The 19,154-nt window shown below is 44.1% G+C and overlaps 1 protein-coding gene across 2 annotated transcripts in view; it reads left to right on the top strand.

The window, feature by feature from the left end:
* SERINC5 (serine incorporator 5) overlaps window positions 1-19,154 on the top strand; it is a 40,967-nt gene continuing 21,813 nt past the window's right edge. Inside the window, exons 1-2 of one of the 2 annotated variants that reach the window (XM_030237491.2) lie at window positions 1-147; window positions 13,140-13,307. In XM_030237491.2, the coding sequence (XP_030093351.2) occupies window positions 121-147; window positions 13,140-13,307 (195 nt within the window). In that variant the 5' untranslated portion in view covers window positions 1-120. Of the gene's footprint in view, window positions 148-620; window positions 784-13,139; window positions 13,308-19,154 lie in introns of those variants that run through there. The other variant, XM_050987011.1, reaches the window with a different exon arrangement.

Below are 19,154 nucleotides of genomic sequence, written 5' to 3'. Positions count from 1 at the left end.
GCCCCGGGCTGCCCTGCCCATCCCGGAACATCCCAGCCCTGCCCAGCCCAGGACCTCCCAGCCCTGCGCGCTCCTGCATGCGGGAGCAGCGGGGGAGCCGAGTTGGCCCGCTCCGCCAGCATGTCCGCCCGCTGCTGTGCCGGCCAGGTAGGGTCGGGGGTGCGGGGAGCGCGGCAGGTGTGCGGACGGGCGTTCCCGGGCATTCCTGCGGGCACCCGCCCGGGCGCTCCGTGGCCGCGGCAGGGAGCGAGGTGCCGGGGAGCGGGGTGCCGGGGAGAGGCCGGCCGGGCCGGGGCGGTGGGCGCTCCCCGCGGGAGCGGAGGCCGGGGTGGGCAGGGGCCGTCCCTGCGCTGCTCTGCGGCCGCAGCTCGGCGGGCTCCGGGTCGGGCTCCCCGGGCCGTCGGCGCGGTAGAAAAGAAGCAGCCCCCGTAGGGAGCCGGGGTGCCTCTCCAGGCTCTCGGAATGCCCACGGTGGTGTTTCTGCCAGTTTCCTGGGTGGATTCCCCTCGTGTTTCGGGAAGGAGGCTGGTCGCAGGCTGTCCCGAGGTGCGTGCGGACAGGCGGGAGCGCTCCGCCCACCGGTGCCCGCAGCACCGGTGCGGGCACCGGTGACACGGAGTGCGGAGGCGCTGACACGGAGAGAGAGGCCTTCCCAAAGCCCTGCGCGGCAAGGAGCGATTCCCAGAGGGGCTGCAGATCCTTTGAGCTGCTGCGGGAGGCGGTTGGGTAGTAGCCACTGGCTATTACCACTGGCAGTGGTGGGGAGTTCTTATACCACATGGGGTAAGAATTGGAATGCACTTAACTAATCTCATAGTCTCTGCCTGTCAGTCCTCAAATCCTTCAACACACTCCTTTAAATTCGGCTTGTGGAAGGTTTCAGCATATTCAGGTGCTGGCAGAGGAAGTGAGAGATGAGAGCCAGTGGTGAGGGAGGGCGGTGCAGCACCTTCACTGTTCAGTATCCATGGAGTGGGGATTCAGAACTCCTCATCTTACCATGGTGCACCTGTTTTCCTATTTAAACCAATTCCGCAGACGAAGGATCATGACTTGGAGGAGACAGGCAGTAATGAGGCCCTTTCCAGATCTCCTTCTTGGTTGCACTGAAGGGAAGGACTCCTGTTGCTAATAGTTGTCTCCCTGGTATGATGTTGGACATCTTCCCCAGGCACTCTGTTTTGTGGTTTATTTTCATAAATCTCTGTTTCTGCAGTAGAAATCCATTACTGCTTCTGTCTGCAGCGAGCCAGCGAACTTATTCCTGTTGTTTTACATACTTAAGTACCTTATGGATCTAATTCTATTGATACTTCTTTTCCTTTGCTCACTCTGCCCTTAGACTCTGATTATTCTCTTGCTCTTTTATGAACCACCTGGGAAAAATGTTGTGTCTTTCCTGTAGTTTGAAATCCTGGGGTAGATTTGGTCTTTTGTCTGTGGTTCTTTCAATCTTCAGTGGGACTGGAGGATTGCTGAGCATGCATCCACTTGCTTACCCTCTGGGAGCTGCTCTGAGCCTCTCCACACAGTCCTGTGGACCTGGGGGACAGCAGTAACCACATTTGCTAACACTCTTCTTAATGCAGGGGCCTCCCTGACTGCTGCTTCATAACCATTTTGGCAGCGTGTGAAACAAGTTGTGGAGCAGCTCAACAGAGTGCAGTTAGTAGGTGCTGCTACCACAGTGGCTCGTGGCTTTTTTGCATTTTCATTGTGCTTTTTTTTTTGGTGTAGCTCCTAGAGAAGTAACTTAAATTACCAAGAGGATGAAATGGTTGTGATGCTCAGTGGTGAATGGCATTGGCATGACCAACCTTTGAGATATTCTTAAAGCCTCCATCCCTACCCTGTGTAGTGATCCCTGATAGTAATGTGTTTCATTGACACTGATATGTCACTTAGGAGTCTGTAAATAAACTGAACTCTTTAGTGTTGTTGAAGAAGAAGCAAAAGCCCTAAGGTGGATGTAGTCATAGTGCCTGTGATCTCTGGGGAGATTTATTCTCCTGGCTTAAGCACTTCTTTTGATGTGAGAATTATCTATGCTAAATAGGCCATATTGCTGGAGTAACACCAGAAAACGTAGTATGGATAATCTTTTCATTGGCTACAATAATTACAGCATAAACCATGTTTCATTAGCAGGCAGTGTCACATTTTTTTAATGAAAAATGGTCTTTGCCTTTTTAACTTGATTTATTTCAACCTTGATTAGGGAGTGTTTGTATAACATGATTAATACATGAGAAAAACAAATGGGATAGAAGTTCTTCATTTTGTCTTATCCAAGCTCCTCAGGCATTTTGTGGGTACTGTTAATCAAGCTGGAAAATCAAGAAGGAATTTGGCCTCTCCTTCAGTGTTTCCCTGAAGATAAAGTTAACCCTGTGTCCAGAAAGAGATTAAGTGCTTGAGGAAAGATGAAACTTTAACAAGAGTTATACAAAACAACTCTCATATTAGATCCCTCATTTTTTCCTAAAGTATAGTAGTTTAATGTGCTTCATGTCCTGTAACAAGGATTTTTTTGAGGTGAGTATTTTTGCCTTGTTGATATCTTGTGTATGTCTCTCTCTGTGTATCTGCTTTCCTAGAGCTGACTGAGAACTTTGGAATTGTCTTTCTGAGCTATTTAAGTGCAGTTGTTGTTTGTGTGTATTTGCCGTTTGTAGCTGATCTGAAAATTTTATTGTGAGTTAACATGACAATTAATTTTCATTAGAAAAAATTTCTGGGGTGTGAAGTAGATGAGTGATTGGTACTTTTTTGAGTCAAACCACGCTAAGTGTCTAGCTGATGGTGCCTGTCAGAATGAATGCATCCAGATTTTGCAGCCCAGATTCCTGTTGTTACAGGATATAGCGGCAAGCTGCCAGACTGCAGTGTACTTGATTTTGCATTTGCAAAATTATTTAAAATTATATTAATGGACATTACTGTGTGATTTGCATTCTTGCCAAGTAGATCCTGGAAACTTACTTTGAAGGAATTTGGCCATTCATAAATTTTAATTTCTGCAGTTCTTTTTTACTGGGCAGTGTACAACCTTGCTTGGAAGATAATTGTGATATTTAGATTTCTGAGCTGAAATAACCTTGCTAAATGTTTCTTCTTTTGCTTGTGTCTCATTGATAGACCTATTTTTAGAATGCAGTGAGAATACAGTTTGGCTTGGGCCTTCACATTGCTTTTGATTACATAAAAACTCTGCTTAAATTGACAGGAAACAGGATTTTATATTTGGCTTTTCTTCACTATTGATTCTCAAGAGAATAAAGTTGAGATCATGGTTAAAGACAGCAGCTGTTGCGGAAAATCTTTATTATAATGAATATGTTTTTTCCAGAGTTAAATAAATGTAATTTAGATCGTTAACATTCATTTTGGGTGGATCGTATCTTGTAGCTGGGTTGTTCAAGAAGATTAATTTTCCAGTTAGAACTGGTAGCTATTCATGCTTATGAAGCTCTCTTTGTAGGTCTGTTAAATCTTGAGAGATGTACTTAATAGTGTTCTGCACTTAGAAGTCATATCAGGTAGTAAATAAAAGACGTGCCACAAGTTAGAAGATCAAGTTTTCATTTTCTACCCAGAATTCTAATTCTGATGGGGCTTTAAAAAAAAAAAAAAAAAAGGGCGGGGTAAAACAGTGCTGCTATATTTTAAGGTTGACATTGGCCTGTCTTTTGACTCCTGTGACTCACAGCTTCTGGGGAGAGGAGGGAGATGCCTGTGCAGATGCCTGCCTCTCTGACACTGCCTGTTTGCACCTACAGGTTGAGAAGGGGGCTTGCAGTCCTGTCTCCCGTGGTCTCCTCTTTTCATTACATGGTGAAAAGGGTGGTTCTGTCACCCTTATCCAGACTGGTGTCCTCTGAGGTCACAGGAGCATTGCAGGAAGGATGTGTAGTGTGATGTATCACAGTGCTGAGGGATGGTGCGGTGGTGTTCCTGGCTCCGCTCCACACGGGGCTCCCAAAAATACCATCTCTTGTCCTGCAGATGGTCTTCCTAGGTGACAGGGGTTTGTTTGGTGTGCTTGACCTGAACAGTTAGCTGCCACTGCCATTATTAATTGTGATAGAAGGTGAAACCAGCTGTCTGAGGTCAGATGTAGGGTATTGCAGTGTACTCCAGTATGTTAGGGAAAAAAGCCTGGTGAAGGACTATTTTCCCAGTTTGCAGAAACATGGAGTTGTTGCTTTAAATAAATGGTTTCCTGAATAATTGAATTAGCAAAGCCTGATTTCCTGCAGCTTTGTCCATTGAGGTTGGTCTCTCATGCTGATTCCCTTTCTAATAAATATGAAGTTGTGTTGCAACCTTTTCCTTGCTTAGGGCTGAGAGATCATTCTTTCTTCCACTAATACTTTTGCCTATTTTCAAGGAAACTTTAAAAACTTATAGCAGGATAAAAAAGTTACAGCAGGATAAAATTTACTGCTGGATTCAAAAGTGATCAAAATGGGAAGGAAAAGTGACCAAAAGATGGGGAGATCCTGTTAGTGTTGTATCCTTTGACGCTGCATTTCTAGGTTGGAATCCTTTCCCTGTCACTGCGTAAGAAGGAGAAGATGGTCTTTCTCATTTCTGAGATTGCTTGATTTCCAATTGCTTCCTATTTTCTTACTTTTTCTCTTGCATCCCATGAGTTGGTTGTGGGCTTAAAGAAATGCCTTGAATACCCATAGCTCTAGAGCTATGGAGTGCAGGCAGGGTAAGAGCAGGGCTTTCACTTTTAAGGGCAAGGGAGGATTTTTCTGCCGAAGGATCTAAACACTACTGCTGGTTTTATTTTAGTTTTTGCAAGTGTGGTTGTGCCGGGATATGTTTTTCCTGTTTCTGGAACTTTCATTGTAATGGAAGCACTTGCAGTTGTAGGTACAAGACAAGACCTACTTAATTCAGGGATGAAAGCCTGAGCTGTGACTGCGGTGGAAGCTGTAGGTCTCGTTGGAGCTAGTGACTGCTCTCCTCCCAAACACATGCTGGGGTTGCATGGTGTCCTCAGGTTAGTCACATGAAGATGCTTGGACCTTAGGTTGCTTCCTGTGTCCTTCTCAAGGACCCCAGTCAATGGTGCTTCCATTGCTTTCCCCACCATTAGGGTGCAGGCCCTAACAGGTCTTTGCATTTTGAACGACCACCCTCCAAGATATTTAGTCTGCAGCTGACCATTCTGTCGATGGGATTTGACCTGCTGCCTTGTTCAAGTTATCCAGGAAATAAGGTGCAGCATCAGGATGTTATAGTGTGAGGGAGCGAGGCACAGCCACCCAGAGCTGGGGGGGACCGAAGGGTGTGCCTGTGATGGCATGGGCGGGGAGGTGGCTCTGTGCCCATTTTGAAGGGAGACCTGCACACCAGCCATCTCATCATCATTTTAATTAGTGGTGGCTACACAGAAACTAGTGTTTGCAGTTTAGTAATTGGATATTCCAGCAATTAAAGATGGTGTGTACTCAAGTGCTTAAGCATATAAATGTTAACAGTCTGAGTGCATAAAATTTTGCTCTTTTTTTTGCCCAATAAGCACTGATCCAAAATACATCAACCTGTAATCTCTGGTGCTGAGTTTTAACAGGAACTGTTCTTCATGTTTTCTGAAAAGACCCTGTCTCAAGGGTTTTTCTCTTGGCTTATTACCGTCACTGGCAAAACAGTGGTTCAGCAATACTTCTATATCAGGAAGAGGTAGGCATTACATTTAAAAATGCTCATCAAGAAGCAATGTCAGGATGTGAGCAGGCTTCACTTTGAACCTGTGGGTCAGGAAAACTGTGTGAATGTTGTGGTAGTGATGTAAACTGAAGCATCTTTTGCAATGCTTTGAACAAGTAGGGTTTTTTTAATATGAAGGGATGAGTAAGAGTTAAGGCTTTATACCAGTTTATTGGCTTTTGTCTCTTTGTGCAAAGTGTTAATGTCTTTTTTCTTTTCTTTTTTTACTCCCCGCCCTGAAGTCGTCTTGGACTCAGTACTGAAACCATCTTTTAAAGACACAGCATGTTTGTGAAAAAGCTCGGAGCTGTCTGTTCATTCAAAAGCAAAGCAGCTGTTCCAGCTACGTGCTTTTAAGTCAATGCATATGAAAAGTTCATTTTAACTGCTTCTTCACTCCAGTGGTGCATGGACTTAGGCAGTTACTGCCCTGCATTTTGTTCTCTGTACCTGGTGATGTGCCATGTTATACCAGGTGCCATCCTACCTCTAGAGTCCAGGTCTCGAACATCAGAGCTAATGTGAAATTATAGGAAAGGACCGCTGAACCTGTCGCCCAGCAGAGGTTGCTCTCAGTGAAGAATGTCCAGGGATCAGTGCAAAGGCGATTCAGGATCAGGTCTGACTTGAGAGGATATTCAAAATTGCTCCCAGAAGCACACAGGCAGATGAAAGGACTGGTGAGGCAGAGACTACTATTGAAGCAGATGCAACCCGAATGGCAAAAATACAACTTTTTAAGTGCAGCCACGTAGCTGGTTGCCCACCTGTGTGTGGAGTGCTGCAAGGTTGAGTCCCGCCCCCTTTGTGGCTGTATGCTGGAGAGAGCCGTCAGGTGGAGACTTGCTGGACTCTTTGCCTTCGAACTACCATAGTTTTGTAGGAGGGCCTGGGAAAATTTGAAATTTTTTTGGGGGAAAAAAGACCCTGGACAACTTAGGTTGTAGGAGGTGTAGTCTTAAAGCCTTCAAATGAGACTGAGGATAAGTGTTTTGGTTTCTTTCTCTGAAGAGCAGGAAGAAAAGACCAGGAAATTAAAAGTTGTCTAAGCGAGTAAAGAAAGCCTTACCAGGAGCCAGTGCCTGGGAAATTGTAGCAGATGAATTAGAAGGTGGGTTTTTTTTCACTTTTCAGTGTCAGATTTAAGTAACCACAGGGATGGACAGTTTTCCTCATACTGCTGTCAAATCCAGATGGTCTGTGCTAATGGAAAATAGCTCAGTAGAGGAGATGGGTGATATGATACACTGTGAGGCTCAGATCAGACTAAACAATTGACTTGATTTTTCCGAAATCATCCGGAGAAGAGCAGTTGAGCAGACTTGAATTTTGCAGTGATGTTATTTTCTGATGCTGAGCTGAGTCACCACTCAGTAACATTTGTGCAGAGAGACAGAAGTTAAGCCCAGCTTAACTTCAGCTCTGCCGGTGCCCGGCACTGGCTCGCCCATGGTTTAACTCTCAGCGTAGGTTTTGAGCTGCTTGGTGCTGCGTGGCAGTTCTGCCCCGTGGTGGCTGAGGGCAGGAAAGCCTCACCAGAAAGCGGGACTCGGGCAGTGTTTGGGCTGGCGTGGCTTTTCTCTGAAATCTGTTTCAATTTTGCAGTTTGCAGTGTGAGATGTGCTCCTCAAAATAGGTCATCAGTCGATTAACTGGTATGTTGGTTCTCAAAGCCTCTTGGCTTAAGTCACTGGTGAGTCTGAATATTAAATAACAAGCAGTGGAAAGCCAGTTAAGTCAGACAAAGGACAAAAGAAAGCCTCCTTTTTGGTGAGTTTAGTTACTTCAGAGGGACAAACAGCTGTGTAATCATGTGACCCGATGAAGAAGCTTTTGGAAAATGCATACGCATAACAGCAGTCGGTTTTCAATAATAGTCTGAGACCAGCTCCTAACACTCAGGACACCTGGCATCAGACCTCTTGATTTCATGAACCAGTGCACTAATGAAATATTTGCATCTGGATGCTCTTTCCTGAAACCAAAAGTCCAAGCAAGGGTGGGTGTGTGGCGCCTTCAGGATCTTTTTCATGCAGGGCTGGCTGCTTTGCCTGTCCAGCCTGCTTGGATGCTGCCTGTAGCTGTGAGAGTAGATGTTTGGATGTTTTTGGTAGACACTGCTGTTAACAGCTCGGTGCCTGCATTATCTGCAAATCTTATGGCCCAGATAATGCTGGTAGTCAAGCAGTGCATGAAAAACTAATCTGCTGTAGGCCCCCATGAAAAGAAGCTTCAGCGAGGCACATTCCTGTGCTCTGTGGACAGGCTGTAAGGCATGCATTCTCCCCTGAGCTCTCACCAGGCTGTCAGCTAGGAAGGAAGAAATGAAAAGCTGCTAAGTCTTCATTTCATTAAAGAATGCAGGTTTTTTTCCCCATTGTGCTCATATCCCCTTTGATTTTTACCACTTCTGCTGAAGTCTCCCAAAAGGAAATTCTTTGTTGTGATAAGCTTGATACTTGCCTATGGTTTGTATAATTTTAAAATACCATAGGCTATTTTGGGCAGTGATCCTGAAACTCTTCCCTTTAATGACTGCACAAAGTATTTTCTAAAGCCTTCAAAATATTTTTGGAAACATATGTGGAAAATACATTCTTAAAATTTCACTGTCTCTATAAAAGCAGCAGGCTAGATAGGTTCTCTTACTTTCAGTCTTGTATGTAAACAGTTACATGTGCTTAACATTACTCTCGTACCCCATTCCACTGATTTATCAGATCGCATCACAGCTTGCAAAAATCAAGACTTGAGTGTGTGGCAGATGTTAAGTAAGTGTTGGCAGAGTACTTATGGTAGGGGATTGATAGTTTGCTCGCTGGTTGGTAAGCCTGCTTTTACCCTGTTTTATTAACCTGTCTAACTCTTGTTAACCATAGGTGCTCCCCAGGCTGTTGTAAGATGGGGCTGTTCAGTATGTCCGTGCCTGCTGGTGCTTGGAAAGTGGTTTGCACGAACCAGGGCTGTGACATGTCTGCTGACTTCTGCTCTTTACTGGGTGCATGTCAAAATTGCTGTTCCCTGCATTGGCAGGCACCTACAGCACTCAAATTGAATGAGGTGGTAGGAAAGCACCGCTGGAAACATCTGTTCAGAGAAGGCAGAAGGTGTGTAGGACAGCTGCAAAGCATTCACCTCTGCCTTCCCCTCCTGCCCGTGCTCTCTGCCCTGACCAGAAGTGGTAGAGCTGTTGCTGCTATTGTGTAGTAAATCAGCAGCTGAGAAGGGTTGATATGTGATTTTTACAACTTGCCAATAGGTTGCTCGATTTGCTCACCCACAGCAGAAGAAAGACCTGTCAGGACTCATGAGTGCTGGAGCAGGGGTAAGAGTGGGTGAGTGGCTGGCAGAGGAGTCACAGATTAGTCTCACTTGGAAGGGACCCACAAGGATCGTTGAGTCCAGCTCCTACATGTATGGCCTATATGGGGATCATACCCCCAACTCTGGTATCATTGGGAGAAAGGCTGGGTCGTGCCTGGGGTTGTTAAGCCAGCCTAGTACCAGAAAAAATGTCTGTGGAAGTGCACTTTGAATATATTTTAACAGAAATAATTCCCACACAGCTTCCCACAGCTGCTGTTGTGAAACCAGTCGAGTCAGCCATCATCCAGGCAGTTCCAATCTGTTTTCAAGTATGTTAGGCTGTCAGATTCTGGGGTCTCAGGCGAGTTGGCACTGTGCTCTGTGAGCTCTTCAGGGTAGCGCTGAGCAAAGCAGGCGGCTGGTCTACGCTGCGGCGCCCTAGGGGTTAGTGTGAGGGAGCTGGCTGATGGTGTTTGTGGAAAGCACAAATATTTGCCCACTGTTTGTAATTATTATCAGACTGTGGTGTTCACCCTGGTGAGGAGATGTAAAGCTAGAGAGAGAGCTGGGCTGGCTGTGCTTGCTGCCTGACTGGTGGAGCCTTTGAGAGGGACTTGAAACCAGAACGTGCTGCAGGATGACAAACCCCGGGCAGAGCAGCCTGGCTTTCAGTGCCGCTTGCTGGGCTGTTGGAGAGCCTGGGCTTGGGCTGCTCATGAGACTCTGAAGGAGCTCTGTTCACAAATCTTCTTTGTTGGGTTGTCTCTGTCCTAAAAACTGCACAGCATCTTCCTCCTGCAGAACCCGATTCTTTGGAAGAGCTTTTAATGATAAACTTAATCTGTGTGAAAAATGCGTATTTTATGATTGGCTTTTCGCAAATATTGAAATGAATATTATATGCGTTGTGTTAGAAAGTAACACTGTATTAATTCTCTTCAGTAGTGTGTTAAATATAGTTTTAGGTTATAACAATTGTTAAAATAGAAACTATGCTACGTAGGATACTTTTTTTAAAGAAAGGATTTGCAGCGAGATAGCAGCCACAGGACACCTGAATCTTTCAGAGAAAAAGAATTTATTGCTCCCTTATCAGAAGAAAGGACTTCTTCCCGCCTCGAAGGCACTGTTAGGATTACGAGGAAGAAGTTGACGATGACCAGACCAAATCCTGTGTTTGAATGGAATTTATGCATCATGCATGAAGTGTATGAATATGCAGCAGGCTGTTGTTTTTAAGGGTTAATCCTTTGTTAATGGGTGTCCTTTTTTGGGTTTGTGCTGCCCAGAAAAAGGTACCCGGGCTTTGTTCTTATTGTCTCATATTGTCTTAATTCAAATTGTCTAAATTATTATTACTCTAATTGTATTACTATTTTTATAACTATTTTATTACTATTAAATATTTAAAAATTTAAAAAACCAAGTGATTGGTGTTTTTCACAATCTGTAAAAGATTTTTGACATTAGTTTCTTTTTTTCTCAGTCTGTTTTTTATAATGTGACAAAAAATTGTTGCTGGCTTGCAGTGAGTTTTGAGCCCCTGTGCAGACCATTGCTGCAGTCGAAAGGCAAAGGAGAAATGAGATGGGCCATGCCTGCAGTAAAGGATGTGGCATCAGGGTGTCTGTGTAGCTTAGCTACACATTGACCAAAACTTAATAGAGAACTCTTTGTCTTGTCACCCAAAGATAATATCTTCGAAACCTCTCAGGTCAGTAGGTTGTGGTCAGCATCTGAGTCTTTGGGACAGAGACTGTTCTCATTTATTTTTGGATAACACCTATTTCATTGTGGCTTACTCTGGCATGTTAGAGGTACAGTTTAAAAAAAAAAAAAAATAAAAGTCCTCACAAAAAAAAAAAAAAAAAAAAAAAAAAAAAAAAAAAAAAAAAAAAAAAACCCAAACCACCAAATTTGAGGCTGTGGCTGAATAGTCTAACCAACTTTCTATGGCTTTCCATGGCTTTTCAGAGTGCTTGAAGAAGTGCATCTGGAAGAAGATGGAAATAGATGGAAATAGTGGTATTTTTCACAAATATTTCCTATTTTTAGGGTATGTGCTCAGTATTAGAAACTATCATTAAGGTCTAACTAATGTGGAAAAGTACATAAATTACTTACATATTCTGTTAAAGCATTTGTTGCTTTAAGTAGCAGCTCCAGTTACCCAGGAGTAGAATAGCAGACTTTGCTGGATCTGGATGAGATTTTACTGGCAGAGCTCTCTAGCACCTGGTGTAGGAAAATGTTTTTCTCCTTACAAATGCCAAAGCTGCATACCTTTTTACTTCCATACTGTAGTTGTTATGCTAAGGCAAGCAGCTCAAGTTCATTGTGGATACTTTGGATTGGGCTGATACCAAATCCTTTCATGTTAAAAGGACCTTCTTTTAAAAAAAGCCTTACTTTTTTGTTGTTGTTAAAATTCTGAAGTGGGTGAAGTACGCATTTATGGTATGCATTTGTTTTGAAATGTTACTGCATTTGTTTGCTGAGTCAGTAACGTGCTGTAGCTTCCTTATATCCTGGACCTGTGTTGGTGCTCTAAAAGGTAATGTAATTTCACTACCTATAAAAAAGCAGAATTGCCATCCAGCCACTAGAGCCTTCTATTTTGAAAGTATACTTGCATGATGTGCTTTTGCACATAGTGTTTTTAATTTCCAGCTTGGGTGCCAACATGAGCCCGTTCTGTTTATTCCCCATATCTGGAACTCTGTGTTTTGGGCAGGATTTCTGCTCTGCAGTAGCAGCAGTTTCAGCAGCTGCATGCTTTGAGGCCCCTGGCAGGAGGTCCAGTGGTGAAGTGGGAGAAGAGCAGCTTGGGGGCTGGGTTGCACTGTCCCCATTTTTTGTCTTCTGCAACTGAAGAGCTGCTGTTGAGAAAGGGAAGGGCCTGTCTGCCACCCCCTTCCTGGGGGCTGAAGGCAGGAAGTATGACCTTGAATGTTGCAGAGATAGAAAGGAAGTGATAAACTGGGAGTCTTTTCAAGAGACTTCTTCAGGATGATTTGAGGCTCTTTGAACAGCCGGTCTGGTTGTGATAGTCTGTGGAGTTCGATATAGGTGTCTGCAAACACACAAGAAACTCCCTCCCCTTTATCAGACAAGCCCTGGGTGCTGGAAGAGAAAGTGTCCTGTGAGGAATACAGTGCATGATGCTTGGGTGCCTGAAGACCCATACAGCCAATGAAGTTTGCCTGGACTACTCACATATGGCACTCGTGGATTTTCAATCTTTTGGCAAGCATCCACCTTGTGCAACTGTTTGCAGAAAGCGGAAGGTCCTCTGAAAGTTACTGTGGCCCCTCCAAAAGCTGAGGAAATGCCAGTAAGAAGCAGCCTTGGTGTGCTGGAGTGCCATGCTCTGGCAGCTCCCCATACCTAGCCTCAGGGAGTGCCTGGAAAATGGGAGTGTAGCAGGGTGAGGTTACTCTGGGTTGGCAGCAATGAGACCTGGAAGGGCGGCTCCCTGCTCCTGGCTGCCTGCTGATGTCCAAAAATCCCTCCTGTGGTCATGGTTGGTGGGTTAAGCACAGACAAGAACCATATGGGGCTGCTGCCTATTGCAAGTAAGGGCCTAGCCATGGACAGTGCTGCCTTATGTATATATAAGTCAGGCTTACCTTTGTGTTTTATATATGATCTTTCTAACAGTAGAAGGCAGGGAAGGTGAATCCAGGTTCTTTGAAAGTCAGTGATACTGTTGACAGCAAGAAAATAATGAACCTCAGTCTAAATCCCTTTCAGGATTTATTCAGTACCTTTATCTTTGTTGAATAAGATAATTACATGGGTTTTGCTATATTTGGTGGATTTTATCTTGGTGGACCCTCAGTTGCTGGTAGAAAACTAAAATACGCAGGGAAATCTGTCTCTCATCCTTAGCAAATCTGAGAAAGCTGGACACTGATGTGCTTAAAACTAGTGAGTTTTGATAATTAGCAGTCTGCTTCCACTTAAATGCTGCTCAGCTGGGAGGAGAGAGCTTGAGAAATTCTGGAGTTTTGCAGGAAGTCTCCCAGCTGTCTAACTTTTGCAAGAGAAACCTTAAGATGGAGGGTTTTGGTGGATTTTTGACTTGTGTTTTTTTCCTTACTTTTCAGTTGGCCTGCTGCTGTGGTACTGCTGCTTGTTCCTTGTGCTGCAAATGCTGCCCCAAGATAAAACAGTCAACCAGCACCCGCTTCATGTACGCGCTCTACTTCATCCTGGTGACCATCATCTGCTGTGTCATGATGTCCACCACAGTAGCTAACGAGATGAAAACTCACGTAAGTAGCAGGAATGGGGTCACTGCTGCCTCTGGAAGAAAATGGGGCTCCTTCCACAGCTCTTTGTGCACAGGGGTGCTCCCTCAGAAGAAGTGGTCAATTTCCTCCACCCATCCACTTCTAAACACTGATGGGATGATTTTCCATGCTCAGTCTCTTGATTTTTCCATGCTCAGCGTCTTCCTGTCACCCACTGAGCATGTTTCACAACAGGAAGAGCCAAGGCCTGGCATCCTTCCTCTCTGGTGCAGAAATCTGCTGCAGTGAACCCACCCCAGGTTTGCTGCGCAGGCAGTGTCGCTGGAGGGACAGGTGTTGGGGAACTTGTTTTAGTAGAACAAATCAGTTCAGTCTAACCTTGATTTTTGTCTCTTGTTTAGCAGCAGAAGCAGCAAATTAGAAAATAACTCTTCAAGTGTTGCAGTTTTAATTCTGCCTTCCTGGTGTGACAGACTACTGCAAAGCACAATGTTATAGAGCCTCTGCAAGGGGTTTTCTTCAGTGTGTGTTGAGTCTTTGTGTTCACATGGCCTCTAACCACAGCAAATATTGTTCATCTCTAATGGTCTTTTTAATTAGAGAGCTTCAAAAGCATGAAAGGAGCTGTGGCTGAAGCTAGACTTTAAAACTCAAGTTTCTTTCAGACTCTTAATATAACTTTACTAAGCTGAATGCTCACCAGCCTGCTTGTGCTCACACACTGGTCCTGTTGTACCACATATTTGGTTTGGCTTCCTGAGCCACCCAAGTAGCACAAATCCTCTCCCTCACCCACTACAAACTACGATAATAAAACTCTGCTTTAAACTAGAGGGAACAAGGGCTGCGTTGCTTAATTCTTAAAAAAGAGGATGCATCAAATGCATCATTGGGCCTGCTTTGGGGGTTGTGTGTGTCCTTGTCCTGCAGGCTCTGAAGGCTTCCATCAGTGTGAGCATCTCATTGTTTTGTGCTCCACTCCCGAGAGAGTGAGGTTGCACCCTGAGGCCTCTTTCCTGACTGAACAGTTGCTGGACAAGCTGATGCCCTGGTTACATTCTGCACTTGACTTTTGGTTGTCTCTGAAGTACTTCCCTCCAGAGCATCCCAGATGAAGGAGCTGGTGGCAGCACCCCCTTCCTGCAAAACAGATGAACCAGTGGGTTCATAGCTTCTGTACTCTGCTGCCTATGACCTTTCTTTCTTCCAGTTGTACCTTCTTTGTATGTTCTGTCCTAATTTTCTTGCATTTAATAGCACTTTGCATGAGTTATCCTAGTGCCACATTTTACCCCAGACCACCAGAAGCTGCTGACCACCCTGCAGGAGCACCCAGTGCAGACGTGATGCTTGCCTGTAAGCTGTGACCTAAAAACTGTTCAGCATGTGCGTGCTGAAATTGCTTGCCAGGAATTGCCTTGACTTACTAGATGCTTAGCTTGGCAATAAAGTGAATAACCCAAGGAACTTAAGTGTGTGGGAGACAAATTATGTGCTCATATCCAAATTTCATAAAGTCCTTTTCCATCAGTAGTGTGGTTTTAATGCAGCTTGTATCCCTAAAAAAAAATACTCTTTATCCAACAGAGAAGTCATTCAAGAAGCCTTCAACAACATGCTTTTCAGTATTGCCAAATTTCTTTTCCAGTTCATAGTCCTGAGAGCTCAGTGTGGGAAGAAATGGCACAAAGAGTAGCTGTTAGTTTGAAGAGGAAGGATAATCACTGTTTTAGTTTAGAGCATTTGATGTCTTTGAATGTGAAATGGGCCATCTGAAAGTAGGCTTTCTTTATCTGCTTTTTAATTTAATAATTATGTTCTGGGCTGTTAAGAGTTCAAAGACCCCTGAAGCTAATTCAGCACAGTTTTAATAGAGTGCACCTTGAAAATCCTTATTCAGACCAACCAGTCTCAGCTTCTCAGTGATGAGAGCTGTGTTTTGAAAGTGCTGTGCACTTAGTGATTCCTTTGCTTTTGGCCGGGTCATGGAACACTCCCAGCTCCTGAAGCCAGACTGTAAGCAAATACTTTACATGATATTTTTGGGACCTCGCCCTCCTTTTTTTTTTTTTTTTTTTTTATTTGAGAGAAAACAGATAGTGATTAATTTTAATCAGATTTTTTTTTTAATTGTATGTAGGTAAAGAATGTTAAATTTCAAATTGTAGTGCAGTCCTTTTTAAAGCTGTTATCTTGGCAAGGAACCATGCGTGTCCTTTACCAGTGTAGAGTTCAAATACTCATGCTGATCTTACATAGAGGGAATCTCTCGTTTGTCAGTGAGAGGTGTTTTTTTCTCTTTGGTTGTTTTGCTGTAAGTTCCCAAGTGTACAGTAGTAGACCTCTGGGGAAAGAATCAAGAGGCAGTGGAGGAACAGGGAAGAAGTTGATGGTCATTTGCAGAAAAATTTTGGATAGTAAAATGTGAAATAGATTTTGCAAGAGCAGCATTGCATATCAGGGCAGAAGACTGGATATTCATCAGTCAAGACATCTGAGCCCAGTGACAGGAACAGAAATACCGAAAAGACCAATATGGACTTGCACTCCATATTGTGCTTCAATACCTTGATCCATATATTATTTCTTTTTTCCTGTTATGCTTAAAAAAAAAAAAAAACAGACACAGCTTTAATCACATGTGTTCTGTTAAAGCAAAAAATTGCATTTTACAGGCTTTGAAAGGATAATTTAGAAAAGAAAAGGGAAAGAATTGTTTTATTCTCAAAGCAATGTTTCGTTTTTTTTAAACTTAAATTTTTAATGTTAAAGGTCTTTCAAAATTAGTGGTTTCAGTCTGAAAAGATCCATGTTCTGTTTAATTAATGAAAAGAAAAATAAGAAATTTTCAGGAAAATAAACACCAGTAAAACTCAGTTCAGTTGTGTGAAAGCATTTCACACAAGGTGGTCACATGTTCTGGCAAAACATACTTTCAGGCTTACTTCCTCTGCTAAGTTTGTATCTTGGCCCTTAACTGCATTTATTGCATGTTAAACCCCAAATATGCTACCAGAAATAAAAGTTCTGAGTGCAGATGTCCATTGCACATTTCTGATAAAAATTTAGCCATTGATTCATGATGATGTGTTCTGGTCTGATTGTTTCTTGGTTTTTTATTTAATTTCTCAGCTGCCCAGGACAGGTGATTTTACGTGGGGATTTTTGCCCTTGCTTTCCCACCTACCCGGATTTTCATCCTGCATCCTTAACGAAGTTTGCCTGCCATATTCTCCCTCCTTGGATGAGGATATCCAGGCGAAAGCAGGGTCCTCCAGGGCTGTTTCTGCACGCTTTCCCCTCGGATGTGCTTTGCCACGCTCCCGTGCTCGCAGGTTTGGTGCTGACAGACCCTACCCGGGGTAGCCAGGCCCCGTGATGGCTCTGTGTGCTTGCAGCTTGCACTGAGAGCAGAGCAAGTTCAGGACATCGTGTTTCTGTAGATGCTGCTCAAATGTTGGTCATCTCTGGGGGCTTCAGTGAGCGCTGGACCATTGCCAGCTTTGCTGTGATAACATCAGTGCTTGCACAGCAGCTGAGGCATTTGTGTTTTTGGAGCGGATACTGAGTTTCTGCAACAAGAGTGCTTTGTCCTCTGCTCGGAGGCCAAAGAATTCAGCTTCTGCTGCTTTTAAAGGTACAAAAGTAGCTATTTCACTGTATCTTGGTGAATAACAAGCATGTGACTTAATGCCTATCGAAAATGCCCAGCATGGTGAATCTGCCCACGTAGGGTGGGCAGCCTTCTCAGCAGTTGAGCATGTTTCAGAGATGCAGATTGAAGAGAAACATTAGTCCTTTTTTGTCTGTCAGTGAAGTCACATGAGCCTTGATACATTGTTCCCAGCAGTAGACCATCCTTTCACAAAAACATGCAGGTTTTATTACACCAGTCCTACTGTTCCCAGTGTTGTGCTTGTGTGTTCTACCTGTTAGGGTCTCCAAGAGTTTAGTTTGGTTTTATTCTTGTTTTGTTCCTTCAGGACCACAGGTCTCCTAAAAGAGCATTCAGTCTCACGGGACTGTTTCTGTGACCATCACTTTTTATTGCACAGTGTGGTGAATACTACATGGTGGCTGAACTCTTTGTTGTTTATGTAGGGCAAACTGAGCCATTGTTCTTGTGAATCCTTCTAGTTTCTCTCAGCCGGACCTGTAGTGAAGTTAATACTTACTTACAGGAGGAAAGAATGTATAGGTTCAAAAATCCCATTAGATTTCTGTAGAAACCTATTAAAGAAGGTGCCTATTCATGGCTACCGAGAGATCTGTTTCTAATTAGCTAGTCAGTTAATCAAGTTTTGTGATATTTTTGTATTGTTGTGTTTTGTTCTGAAAGTCTTGTAAGTAAAGTGAACAGGTCTTGTAAAAATCTTTCTCCTTGGTGAGTACTGTCATTGATGTCAAACAAATAAGTAATTTTCCCAGAAATATTTTTAGTTCAATATTACGCTGTTTTCTAACCTCTCCTGATTGATGGTTATTTTAAGCAAAGAGCAGGAAAGCATTAACTGGTAGCCCAGTTGCTTTCCCTGGCATTGTTGTGGCCCCTTGGCTTGCTCTGGCATCTCTGTAGCTTTGAGAGTTCTCATAATTATTCCAGTCAATCCATTTGCTCATTTTGAATGCTGGCATGTTTGCCCAGTCTGACATTTCATTGCTTTCCAAGACCTGGGAAAAGTGTTGCTGATGCTCCAGACAATTTCTCAGGAGCTTTCCAAAAACTCTTGGATGCAAGTTAGCCACAGCTACTTGTTTAATGTCCAGCTTCTTTATGCAGTGTCTACTAATCTCTGAGTTACTGCTGAAAGAGCAGCTTGGAGTGGCCCAGCTTGAGTCCATTCCTGTAACACCACAGAGCTGTGCTGTTGGTGGTGAAACAGCAGATGAAAGAGCAGATGAAACAGCAGTTTTCATCTCCTTGGCTGGTTCTAGCCCGCCAAAGATCAGCTCCAAACTGTAGTTAGGTTTGCTACTGTTGGAACCCAGGGAATTCCTCCTGCTGCCCTGGAGGGCTCGAGATCCTGCCCAGGGGGCTCAGAGGCCTTGGCACAGAGCCCAAGACCCCTGTGCCTTTGATTCAGCCCTTGGAAAAACAATTACCTACCTTTATATGCAGGATTACAAGCCACAAAAGTTTAAGTAGAATGATAGAGAATTTATCATGGGGCAAAAAAGTAGATTTTGGGGTTTTTAGAATGGGGGTTCAGGGGGCAAGATGGAGGAATCTGGGCGTGTCCTGCTCACTGTCTAACATAGGTGACAGGTATTGGAAAGTAATTGTAAATATTGTACCTGTAGTTTGTAGTGTAAAGACATAACACCACCCTGGGGGCAGGCAGAATGCCTCTGACTGTCTTGCTGAGCGGACCTTGGCAGGACAGGAGAAAGAATTTTATAGATAAGAATCAATAAACAACCCTGAGACTGAGAAATGACGAGCTCTGACTCTTTCTTCAAGCACTGGGCTGGGAAAAGAGACTTTGTAACGCATCTTGGGGTCACTCTGACCAGCAGAGACCCCGAGATGCTACCCTTAGCTCAGCCACCCAAGTGTTGCAGTGAGCTCCTCTTTTTGAGAAACTGCTAGGAAGGCTGTTGAGCCCCTGACTGGTTTGGAGTCCTGGAACATGGATTGAAGTTGCATACCCTGCTAGAGAGGTAGGCTTGTGGAGCCTGGTGGCTGGAAGCTGGCAGTTTTCTTGTTTATCACTTGTTTCCTGCCTCTCAGAGGGCTTTCTACCCAGCTGGAAATGCTGCCTGATGGCTAGCACACAGACCTGTTATTCTTTCATTGTGATGGCTTTGTGTACTGACCCGCTTGCTGAATAAAGGGGTTTCCTTTCCGCAGCTGTTGATTTGTGCATG

The sequence above is a fragment of the Serinus canaria genome, chromosome Z (genome assembly GCF_022539315.1).
Source record: "Serinus canaria isolate serCan28SL12 chromosome Z, serCan2020, whole genome shotgun sequence".
Taxonomy (NCBI): Eukaryota; Metazoa; Chordata; class Aves; order Passeriformes; family Fringillidae; genus Serinus; species Serinus canaria.
The sequence above is the reverse complement of the archived record's forward strand: the minus strand, read 5'-3'. Positions and strand labels throughout refer to the sequence as shown.